At 43.1% G+C, this 12701-nt stretch overlaps 1 protein-coding gene and 1 non-coding gene across 2 annotated transcripts in view; both read left to right on the forward strand.

The window, feature by feature from the left end:
• Positions 1-12180, forward strand: part of MCHR2 (melanin concentrating hormone receptor 2) — a 29751-nt gene extending 17571 nt beyond the window's left edge. The window contains exons 2-5 of the mRNA XM_075554011.1: positions 333-542; positions 4119-4313; positions 6911-7030; positions 11865-12180. Coding sequence (XP_075410126.1) covers positions 333-542; positions 4119-4313; positions 6911-7030; positions 11865-12180 — 841 coding nt within the window. The remainder of the gene's footprint in view (positions 1-332; positions 543-4118; positions 4314-6910; positions 7031-11864) is intronic.
• LOC142454088 (small nucleolar RNA SNORA32) lies at positions 10462-10584 on the forward strand. The gene has a single exon (XR_012785617.1). It is a non-coding gene; the product is annotated as a small nucleolar RNA SNORA32 (small nucleolar RNA).
• Positions 12181-12701: the final 521 nt, after the last annotated feature.

Here is a 12701-nt window from a genome sequence, read left to right on the forward strand (position 1 = left end):
GCCTCAGAAGATAGGTCTGGTCATCTGCATTGAAAAGATCACAGAAATGAAAGCTCATGAGTGTAGCTCTGCTTTGACACACGTGGGGTCACCAGGAGTTGAAATCAAGTGACAGCAATAGCTTGCCATTGGTTTTGATCTTGAAATCTACAGTTAGTTATAAATAATTCAAAATGCTTAAATATACACAAGACTAGGCATTCTCATATGCTTTTGTATAGATTTTACCTTATTAAAATTCATCGTGGCGATTGTTATCATCTAGCAGGTGCATAAATTGAAACAAGTACACGTTTCAATGTAATTTCTCGATTTTCCTCCCTTTCTTTCAGGTCAAGGAAAAAAACAATCCCTGACATTTATATCTGCAACCTGGCTGTGGCGGATTTGGTCCACATCACTGGACTGCCTTTCCTTATTCACCAGTGGGCCCGAGGAGGAGAGTGGGTGTTTGGGGGAGCCCTCTGCACCATCATCACCTCCCTGGATACATGCAATCAGTTTGCCTGTAGCGCCATCATGACTGCGATGAGTGTGGACCGGTGAGCGAAGGGGCTTGGAAAGCCACCCGGGACTCCTCTAAGGGGTTCCGATTTAAGTAATGTTGGTGCAAACCTCTCTTTCTTTGCTTATGTCATCATAGGACTGATTCCTTAAGAACATTTTTTTTTCATGTGTCTCAGAAGTTTGCTTTTTAAGAGACAATTAAAAACACTAAAGTCTCTCTCCCCATTCCCCTTGTCATTCATTATTACCTTAGTTTTAGTTACAATTCACTGCAAGAAAAAAAAATCACAACATTATGCAATGTTAGAAACCAGAACCAACTCCCTCTGTCATATTGCAATAAGGCAGCTGAGGCCCAGACCTGCAAAGGGATTCGCTGAAGGTAAGCGGGGACTCAGCAGCAGAGCTCCTCACTGCCTGCATCTACTACCATCACCTCAGTGCCGACTCTTAGTGAACCTACAGGACTAAGGGGAACTGCCTCCTGGGGTGTTTAGGCCTTACATCTGTACAGAAGCAGGCTGCCACGTCTTGCTCCTGCAGAGACTGGCCGTTTGAACCACTGGGCTTTTGGTTAGCATCCAGGAACTTAACTGCATCACTGGGTTCCCAACCTCTCTATCAAGGTTCATTGTTCCCACACTCAGATTATCACCTAGCAGCTCCCTCTGAGTAATCAGCAGAGTGGATAGGGTTCATGGCTAGCTCTTGAGATGGCTGGTTATCAGGAAAGCCATCTTTTATACTCATCAATATATTGCTCAACGAAAATTGTTGCCATTTTACCTCATTAGAAGTTTGTTTCCACTGTATTCTAGAATGTACAGTGGCTATATCCACCAATCCTATAAGCTAATGATATTCATGATTCAATCACTGTGATGATGATGATGATGATGATGGTGGTGGTGGTGGTGGTGGTGGTGGTTCCACTCATGATGGAATGACTGAGTGGCAGATCCTGGTTCACATTCAGGCCACCTGACTCTAGAAACGACAAGCAGCTCATGACAACTTCACGATCAGGCTTCTGGGAAGCATGAGAGCTAGGGTGTTTCTTGCGCCGTTCAGATGCCAAAGGCTCCACATGCAGACATGGGCCCTGAAGACAGCCATCACACGCACCACTCATATGCGCTCTAGGAGACTCTCATTCATAGTCTACGTCGATTCCATCCCCACAGCTCAAAGCTTCTATGTCACCCTCACCCCTGATCTACATATTCATCCTTAGTTTCTGTTTCTTTTATTTTTTATTTGTTTAGCTCTACCTACCTATGAAATGTGAATTCCACAGAGGTAGAGTCTTTGTTCACTGACATGTCCCAACCAACTACGTCCCAATGCCTGGCCCAGAGTTCAAAACCACACCCACTGGCATCAAGTCAATTTCAGCTCATCAAGAACCTGCAAGGACCGAGTAGACCTGCCCCGGAGGGCTTCAAATATTGTAAATCCATAGGGACACAGCTGCTTAAAACATTTGACGAGACACTGGATACAACGAATGTCAGTCTTGAAGACAGTATTCCATTTTCCTGGATCCATTTAGAACTTTTCCTTGAACACTGCCTGTTTTCCCTGTTGAAGTGGTCCTTCCCGGGAGGAAGTGGTGAGCACATCCTCAGAGGAATGAAAGGTTAATATGAACCTGCCACTCAGATGGAAAGGAATAATGATGGTACTATTTCATGCATCATTATATCCTGCTCCGTTACTGGAAAGTACCAGCCTATTCAATATGTTTCTCAATGTATAATTCACACCATATTTTCTCATTAATGTATAGAACTGAGTACCTCAGATGATGCCAGCCAATGCTGACCTGGCCTTGAGGGACGCCTAGTGAACTTGCCTGTGCTCAGACACTAGGGAATGAATCTTGCACATGCCGGCCCTGTTTTAGATGAGCAACTTAAAGAAGAGTCTGACTCTTGTGAATAATGCAAACATCTTTCTACCCAGTACATTGGAGATAGGAGAGTCTGGACAGCAGACAGGGCATAGTAGAGAAAGGCTTCATGATCTTGGTAAGAATTCCAAAGGTGTCTAAAAGGTGATGGGAATTACTAACGAGTTTAAAGCTGAGGATGCATGAGATCAAAGGAGAGCTCCCCAATCTAGTAAGCCCATGACTCCATGAGCATTCAGAAAGAATAACGGCTGGGTTGCTGGCAATCACTAGCTTCCTCTCTTCTCCAGCAGGGCAGGTGGAGAGGCCAGGTGGCCACCCTACGCACAGCCTACACCATCTTTCCTTAGCCACGGGATGTCATTACAGCGGCGTGCTGAAGAAGGCTGCGGAGACACCCACACTTGGAAGGTTCTCCTTTAGGCAGCGGAATTGCTAATCTGATTATTAAATGTTCTGCCTCATTTAAAAAATGGAATGAGGAAGAAAAAAATGATTCTTACATTTTTGTGAGTTTTTTTAAGTAGCTCTACAAAACCTTGGAGAAGCTTAGGGGACCGTTGAAAACAAACTTTTCGGGGCAGAGATGGTTCCATGGGAGAATTCTTAGCTCTGCCTGGGAGACCCAGGGTAATTCCCAGCCCAGTGCAGAACCCCTTGTCAGTGGTGGCCTCAGTGTCACTACAATACTTGGCAGATTCCGGCAGTCTCCAGTGGGATGCCTAAGGAAGGAAATCTTGGTGATCTACTTCCAAACATCAACCAGTTGAAGACTGTCATAACTCACAGGGGTTCACTCTACAACACATCACTGATTCCTCAGGACAGGCAATGGTTAGAGGGCCCCTAAATCTTGGACCAACTTAATGGTGATTAACAATAATAACAAAACCATCTTTTACATTTAGTTTATTTTGGCTAATATTGTCTTTTACCTCCAACGCCAGCAAAACTATTTTTTCAAATACTGTCTCCATAGAATCTGAACACTTTCCATAGTTTTGTTTTCAGGTGGCTCTGGAAGTTTGGGGATTTGTCAGAGGTTAATATGTCCTGATTTCAAGTTTGATCTATGATAGTCTTTTTTTCTGAATCTAATGTAAAAAGTAATTTTTCACAAAACCTATTCCCCAGAATACTAACTCATTTCCTTCCTCCAGCCTCCCGGCTAAATTCCTTGGAGAATGTATATTGTCTAAATAAGTCAGACTCATTTTATCTTCACTGTGATTTCTGTAAATTGAATCTCCAAGAATCTGGAGAACCTATTGTAAGCCATAAGGGCAAAATGTCTATTAGATGTACCTAGTCCTGCTGGGGAGTCTCTGTCAGCCTCACACTTCCTTCCTGCCTCCAGGGGAGTAAACCCCAATGGAGGAAATCACTGTTCTAAGACAAAAACCTTCATGTACAAGGTAAAGAAAGAGTTTGCATTACAGGGTGTTCCCAGAAGGACAGATGTGCTCATGAAAATGATGGCTATTTTGGTGAGGGTTTACTTAAACAGTTGGGGTAAAGAGTTGTTTTCTCTGTAGGGACCAGTCGGATCTTAGAAAACATTACCTTCTTTTGTCCTCACAGAGGTGTGCTTCAGGGAGGACCCAAAAATGGAGTCATTTACTTTCGCCGTAAACTTTTCATCCTTGAAGCTCAGTGCCGTTATTGATTGTTCCCAAATGCTTCTAAACTGGCTTTGCAGGTACTTGGCTCTTGTCCAACCATTTCGTCTCAGGAGTTGGAGAACAAGGTACAAGACCCTCTGCATCAACATGGGCCTCTGGGCCACCTCTTTCATTCTGGCGTTGCCTGTCTGGCTCTATTCAAAGGTCATCAAATTCAAAGATGGTGTCGAGAGTTGTGCTTTTGATTTAACATCCCCGGATGATGTCCTCTGGTAAGCTGTTAAGCATTAAGAAAACTAGAAATGAATTAAGTTGGGAAGCCCTTCGTCCTCCAGGTCGAATTACCCCGAAGGCAAGATAAGCCTGGGCTTAGCTGTACTTGCTCATCTATAATGAGCCACTGCATCTTTTTTGACACCACATCCTAGATTCTGCTTCTAGGTAGAGTTGGCATCTGTCTCTCTTCAAACCCACAGCACCTGCCTACAAAATCAAAGCCTCTTCCCAAATGTGCACTTCCTGACAAGGCTGTGGTGAAAAGCAAACCGAAACGGTTCACTACACATAAGTGAGCGAGCATCTAGTATTTGCCCCGTTCACCTTCCTCATCAATGAGCTGCCTCCTACAGTGTCATTGGGAACCCTTTGCTCGTGAGTCTCCTGACTTACTGTCTGCTTTCCATGATCATGTTGATTGTATGGTTTTTACCGGGTGCTTACTCTTTGGGTAGCATTTATAGAAAATATTTTCAATTGAATTATGTCACCTTAGTGGTTGCAGAAACACAAATACATTGAAACACGAATGTCAATGATACATAGCAGCCAGACAAGCCAGGCATCCAGCAATAGAGTGAATCCAGCCTTTTTCAAGAGGGCCTCCACATTTTACAGACTCGAGCCGTATCAATGGGTGCCCCACCCAGCCATTTCAGTTTTTTATATATTCCCTTGAAAAGAAAAATTAACTCAAAATTTTCCTACCTGAAGTTTGTAAAGATAGCATTGGAAGTCCATGACAAATTAAAGTTTTGAGTACCAACTAAAGGCCAGGCCCATGGGTGGCACAGTTTGCTCTCAGCAACTAACCTCATGGTTGTAGCTGAGACGTACTCAGTGGTATGACATGAGAAAGATCTGACTGTCTGCATCTGTAAAGACCATGGCCAAGAAAACCCTATAGAACACTTCTGCTTGATAATGCCTGGGGCCGCCAGGAGACAAAGCCAATGTGATGGCAGCAAGTTTGGTTTGACGTGGATTTGTTTTAGTTTCCTAAAACAGTTGCAGCTCTCTACTTCTGTAAAGGTCAGAACCTTGGAGATTCTGTAGGACAGTTCCCTGGTCTCTAGGACAACAGTGAATCAGAGTCCGTTAGTTTAGTTTTTCAAAGGCCATGAACCACTCTAGTTGCTTTCTATATCTGTCACCTCTGTCAGCCTGGCAAATTTCTTTTCCCATCCCATCACTTGTCAAACGGATGAGTCACAACCTCATAATGTAGAGAAGTACATACCCTGCAAGGCCACAAATCCAGGGAAGACATCTTCCCAATAATAGGACTGTTCATTGATTATTTCTTCTACCGGTATTTATTGGCTACACTCAACATACAAACACCAACAGCCAACCAAAAAGAACCAACTGTGATTCCTAATAATTAATCACTTAATCGCTAATGGTTGATATGCTAACATGGGCCACAGCTTGCTTAAAATACAATCTAAGGCCCACTATACGATATTAAAAAAAGAGAGATGATTAAAAAAAAAGATGGACTAGTCTCTATCTACAGTTGCATCTGGTAGTTTTGGTTGATTCTCATAAGGGTATTCTGAGATGACAATATCTATCCTTCCTCCTGGAATTAAGTCCTTACACTAGCTGATGTTGGAACTACCGTACTGTTCCCTGCTCCCAATGATTTTCCCTGTCCACCTCCACCTAACTGGGGCCTGCCTTTTCCTCGGAGGCCAGGGTTTTGCCAGGAAGGAGAATACGTGGTGTCTGTGCAGGAATGAAGGAACACCATGACCAAATTGGACAGCCTGCCTTCCGTCACGCCTATGGAGTGCCGTCCGGTGTTAGGGTGCCCGTGGGACTGTGTGTCCAATTGTCATTTTCTCTCAAATCACAAGTCTATGTTCACTTCAGCTGATACATCGATAACCTTATGTAGCTTATAGAGCCTTATGTCTGTGCAGCCAAACAACACATTGCTCAGACCTGCACCATCTTCATAACCACCATCATGGTGCAGCTACTCTGTCAATCCGTAACAGTGAGGGTCTCCCGTGCCCTTGTTGGCCCTCTACTTCCCTGGGCATGGTTCCTTCTCTAGGAATTGATCCCTTCTAATGACATATTTAAAACCAGCTAGTAGGACAATGCTCTGTTGCTATCTATAAGGTTTTATTTTTAAAATACCATATCTACCTTCATTGTCTTGACCTGAAAACTCCACTGAAACCTGGCTATCATTGGTCTACTGGTGTTTGAAATACTGGTGGAGAGCTTTCACCATCACAAAATACGTAAGCCACCACAGCGAGAGAGCTGGGCTGGTAGGGGGTGAGAATAGCGCCTATTGCATAATGAATGTTATGTTGTTCTTATTAATGATAATAATAAAGGCAACTTTAATGATAACTAGTATTACCTGCTCTTCATTCATAGAGGTGGGCTTGGCTAAAACGGAGACAGGCAGCATTATTACTCAACAGGGAAGAGCTTGATTTCTCCCCCAAATAGCTTTTCCCTAGAGACCCTTGCCCTGAAAAGTCACAGAAGTATGCCTCATAAATTAGAAAAGTTAATTCCTATTACAGTGAATAAAACAGTAATGTTTTTTCTCTCTCTCATTTTACAGGTATACACTTTACTTGACAATAACAACTTTCTTTTTCCCTTTACCTTTGATTTTGGTGTGCTATATTTTAATTTTATGCTATACTTGGGAGATGTATCAACAAAATAAAGATGCTGGATGGTAAGAGTCTACCTTACTTTTCATATAAAATGTATAATTGTTTTCTGTGCAGAACTTTTTAAACATCAGCCTTGGAATTTCTTGAGCTTCTTGAATATGTAGGTTCATGGATTATATCAAATTTGAGAACATGTCAACCATCATTTCTTCAACTCTTCTCTCTACTCCTTTCTCTCACTTCGCTCCTCTGGGACTTCTATTGTTCTTATGTTCCTGTCAGCAAGCTTGGTAGTGTTCCACACGTTTCCACGCCTCTGCTCTCCGTTCTTTTTACTTTCTGTTCCGCAGGTTGGAGCATTTCATTTGCTCTAACATCAAGTATGTTCATCCTTTCTTCTGTGTGTATCTATCTGCTGGTGAATTCCTCTAGTGAATTTTTCAGGTTGATTGTTGTACTTTCCAGCTAAAAACTTTGTATCTGGCTCCTTTATATGCTTTCTGTCTCTTTTGATACTGTCTACTTGTTGAGAAATCATTCTCCTTGTTTCTTTTAGTAATTTCTTCATGGTTCCCCTGGCACTTTGAGCATATTTAAGATAGTTGAAGTAAGTCTCTGTCTAATAATGTCTTTCCTACAGAAAGTTTATGCTCATTTCTTTTTTCTGTTAATTAAATGATACTTTGGAGGGGGCTCCTTTTTTGGGGGGCACACACCCTAATTGTTTGCTGGAAACTAGATATTTTGAATATGATGATATTAATAAAGTAAAAAGAAGAGAAAATTATTATTTAGGTCTTTTGTATAGTAGAAGAAATATACTCAAGACTTCAATGCTTAGCCAGGCCGTTTACAACTCTGCCTTACTTCCTGCTTGCCAGAGCTTAAAGACTATTAACCTAGGGTCTTGTGAAGTATTCTGATTATGTCCTGAGCATGTGTATGGCTCTTCGGTATGGCTTTATTGGTTACCAGCTATGCAGAAATTTTTCAAAGCTTGCATTACCTTTCAAAAAAATCTTCTTTGCTCCCAGGCTTTCAGTTGATCTGTTTTTGACCAGCTGCTCCTTGCCGGTTGGTAACTGTTTGACTAAGCTTTTATTGTTTGCAGGTGACAGTGGTTTCTACATTTAGTTTTCATTGCTTTCAAGGAATACGCAGTCATAGGCACTCCATCCTGACAGCGTTCTAACTAGCCAAAACAAAGAGAATCTCCACGTGCCAGCCATCTGGGAAGACCTCCTGATCAAGTGTATAAGTTCTACATTAGCCCCCAAGTCCGATATTAGCTCATGAATTCCTCTTCAGGCTCACACAGCACATGCATTGATGTGGAATGCAGGAAGATCACTGGCTGCCTGGGTGGAACATCCTGTGGATTCAATGGCAGTGGAAGCATCTCCAGGACTCTGGCTGACATCAGCCTGGCTCCATGTGGCTTGTCAACAGGAATGTGAAGCAGAAAGAGAGTGTGTCCTACTTCCAGGGAGGATTAGAGGAAGTCCCAGAATCCTCATGAGAAGACCAGGCCCACAAGGAGGGATCGCCAGACTGTGACCTGGTTGACTGGCTAGACTCCACCCCTTCATTCTTATTTATCAAGTTGACATGAAATCGTGTAACTACCACAGTGGCCTAGTGGCTATGCATTGGGCTGCTAACCACAAGGTCAGCAGGGGCTTTCTACCATGTAAAGAGTTACCTACCCCCCAACACACACACACACACACACACAATGTATAAGCAATGTAACCATCATGAGTGAAAATCTGCAGCAAACCCCTAATACCAGTATTATAAGTACCACAACCTTTTCCCCATTTAGCTTCATGAAATTCCTTGATACATTTTGATAGGTGGTTCATTAAGAATTGGTAAGGTAAGACGCTATAAACATAGGGGGGGGGTTGTAGCTTTTAAATGCATCTGAGGAACCGAATCGATGAGAAGATTGAAATGGAATAGTACAGAACACAGAGACATGAAAAGTTAGAGAATGCTTTAAAACAGTCCTCCAAATCACGTTCTTTTCCTCCTGACACTTTTTTTTCCAGAAATGCTAAGTCCATCTTTTTGGGGGAAAGATTGCACAATTTAGATATGCCTCAGAACTCAAGAATGCAGCAGAATCGCGCCCACAGGCTGATTAGCGGCAGAAGAGCCACTCTCCCGTTACAGTCGAGCCGCCTCACCTTGTTTTGCATTCTCTCCCGGGCTTGTTTATTTGCCTTCACCGCGTCCCCAGGGAGAGTTCTGCTAAATGCCTAACTACGACATAACCTGAAAAAATTGGGGAACTCTATGCTAGTTTACAATAACTTTAATTTCACAGAAAAGTTGCAAAGAAAATACAGAGATGTTGTATATATTCCTGAAGTGTTACCTCCAAGTGTAATTAACTTAATGAGGGATAACTTTAACTATGAAATTCAGCAAAAACTGGTTCTTATGAGGCAGAGGTCAAATATACCTCAAATCCCCAACTTCCAACTCGTTCCGACAGTCATTGCAAAGCCCCCTCTCTGCTGGCCTCAATAAAGCACAGCAGGGCCCTCAACGCTCATGAAGGCACCACACCCACACCCACAACTTTAATACATTCGAGAAAGCATAGACAATCAATGTAAAGTGAATTGAAGAGATGCAGGAGGGGAAATCCCAGAGGCCTCCCAGCTCAGAGCCTGAACATCTCAAAGAAGCCACTTATCCTCTCTATGAACACATGCTTACTCGCATACGTTTCCCTGCAGCAGATGTGCCCCCTGCTGGCACAGCTCTTCCACCGCTGGGGTTCTGCTCACCCTCTAGGCTCACTGGTCTACCCTGCCTCTGGGCCGCCATTGCTGCCATTGACAGCGCCGTGAATGCTGCACTTCTCCTGAGTCTAGAAGCATTCTGAGGAACTGGTGGGGGTGCCTCATTCTCAGTCTTCAGCCAAAAATTGCTAAACCATCTGTGTTCTATTCCTTCATGGAAGGCATGGGATCCCTGATGGCACCGTGGCTTACGTTTGGGGCTGCTACCCCAAAGGTCCACAGTTGAAAACTAGCCTTCATTTCTGCAGAAGAAAGATTTACAGTCTGGGAAAAGTCTGTGGAGCAGCTCTCTGGCATGCGTGGGCCGCTGTGAGCAGCATGGCTTGGCACACGGTATAGATCGAGCATCGGTTTCAGGAGGGGTCTCCCAAGCCAGAGTGGAGGCCAACCAGTCCTTGAAGCCTTAGGAACTGATCACCCACAACTCATGCCGTATCCACCAGTCAGGCAGCAGCCCAAACAAGCAAACAAACAAACCAAACACAGTAACAAACTCAAATTAGGAAGGAAAAAGAAGCGCCAAAGCCAACTCGGGAAATCCTCCAAGCCATTTTTCTAAGAACTAAGGGCAGGAACCCCAGAAGGACTCTCACTGCGACACACTTCCTCTTCTGCTTCTTCACGATCAGCATCTCACATCACAGTGGTACCTTGGTCAGAATAAAGAAGCAGAAGGGCGGTCATTACCAAAACTTTCAGAATGCACTTTCTGATTTGCTGTGGACATGGCCATAAAGTCTTTCCCAGGGGGCTTTTGTCTTTTTGCTACCTTGCGAGCATACCACCAGTTGAGGACATTAATGGCTGAGATCGGCACTAATAGAAATAATGAAGCTACACATTTTCTAGAAGCTTTATCATTATACTCAGTTAAATTTTGTTGTTGTGCTAATTTTTCAAGATCTGCAATTCATGCCTACTGGATAGCATCTTCGCAACAATGGTGGATTTTAGCATAGGTTCCTTTAAAGGCTAGCTTGAAGATGAAATTTTACAAGATTTGGAGGAACTAAATTGTAACTGATGGATGGCAAATGAAAGACATGTAAAATTCCTTTGATAAAATTTATGAACATGAACTAATATTTGTAAAATAAGAACTTTTACAATGTAAATCACAACAGAAGTTTCCACATGACTAACACTAGACATTTTCTGGAGCCCTGGCGGTCCAGTGGGGTAAGTCCTGAGCAGCGAGCTACTCCGCCAGAGAAAGATGGCCTTGTGGGCCTTCCTTCCAGTGCAGCCTCATAAACTCCAGGGCCAGTTCTACTCTGCCCTTCTGGATGGCTATGAGTCAAAATCAACTCCGTGGCATTGGGTAAGACACTGTTTTTCAGGGCACCACATTGTGTTTAGTTGTCAGTTCTTCCCAGTCTCCTCTGGTCTGTGACAATTTCTCAGTCTTTCCTGGTTTGTCATGACTGTGACCATCTTCAAGAGTACTGTCTTGTTACTCTGTACGATTTCCCTCCATTTGGAACTGCCCCTCACATCATGTGAGGGAGTCCGTGACGACAACATCGCTGATGAGGTTAACCATGATTGCTTGGTTAAAGTATTGCCAGGTTTCTCCACTATCAAGTTACTGTTTGACTCTTTCTCTAGTGAATGAAGTAAGTCACTAAGTCTAGCCCACCTTCAAGAAGAAAGTGGGAGGCAGGCCTGAAATGGCCAAGCTCTAGAGATGAGTGTTGTTAGTTGACATTGACTGGGTTCCAGCCCATGGGAGAATCTACATATATTACTTGGAATTCTTCATTAAAGCTCTGTCTCTTCTGCTCATTGTCTTCAATCATTTGCTTTTATCAGTGCAGACTTATGTATACCTATTTAATCCTTTGGGTAATAATTCTATACTCTGTTCATTATTTTATTTTATTTTTAATGTTCCAGCTTGGGAAATTTTTTAACAGGAATCAAAGCCAATCTTCACAATGCTCTAAATAAATTGCAACAACACTGACCTTCATATCTCACTACAAAGCTACTATGAACTCTCTGAATGTTCTAGGAAATCGTTGCCCTGTTATTTCTACTGTTGCTTCTGTTCATGTCCATTCTCATGTCTTCTTTGCAGTTATGATGCCAGTCTCCCAAGGCAGCGAGTGATGAAGCTCACGAAGATGGTGCTGGTGCTGGTGGCAGTCTTCATTCTAAGTGCTGCCCCCTATCATGTGATACAACTGGTGAACTTGCACATGGCGCATCCCACGGTGGCCTTCTATGTGGGCTATTACCTCGCCATCTGTCTCAGCTATACCGGCAGCAGCGTTAACCCTTTCCTCTACATCCTGCTGAGTGGAAATTTCCGAAAACGCCTGCCTCAATTTCCAAGGAAAGTGACTGACAAGAAAATCAACAATATGGAAAACACTCTGAAATCAAGCTTTTAAGAGAGCAAGTGGATCACTAACAGTCTAAATAATTTCATCTCTGTTATTGACATCATTAGAAAGGCCGGTGAGATTGTTTGTATATGACCATTGTTCTTGTATGTTGATGACTTGTAGCATCATGAAACAGAAGTGTCACCAGCCATCCAAATGAAATGAGTTTTATTAATAACTTTATTAAAATGTAAAATGTCGATCTTTATTGGGGGTAAGCAATGGACTCGTGTAAGAAACCTGAGCTCCCATGCTGTATAGAGTTAGGAGAACATGCTAAAGACTGTGCACTGATAGAAATATCTGCCCGGGACCATCTACTGAAAACTCGCCAAGGAATCAACAACTACTGGCCTTTGCGTCCAACCCGTGGCCTCACTTTAACAGCTGGTGCCCTCCCGGTTCCGAGGAGAAGACCACCTTACAGTGAATCTGATACTCAGTTATTGTTTACCCATAAAAATGGCAATTTTGTGTGATCTAATCTAATGCATTCCATCGGCAAGCCCCATTTTTAGCCTCCAGTC

The sequence above is a fragment of the Tenrec ecaudatus genome, chromosome 7 (genome assembly GCF_050624435.1).
Source record: "Tenrec ecaudatus isolate mTenEca1 chromosome 7, mTenEca1.hap1, whole genome shotgun sequence".
Taxonomy (NCBI): Eukaryota; Metazoa; Chordata; class Mammalia; order Afrosoricida; family Tenrecidae; genus Tenrec; species Tenrec ecaudatus.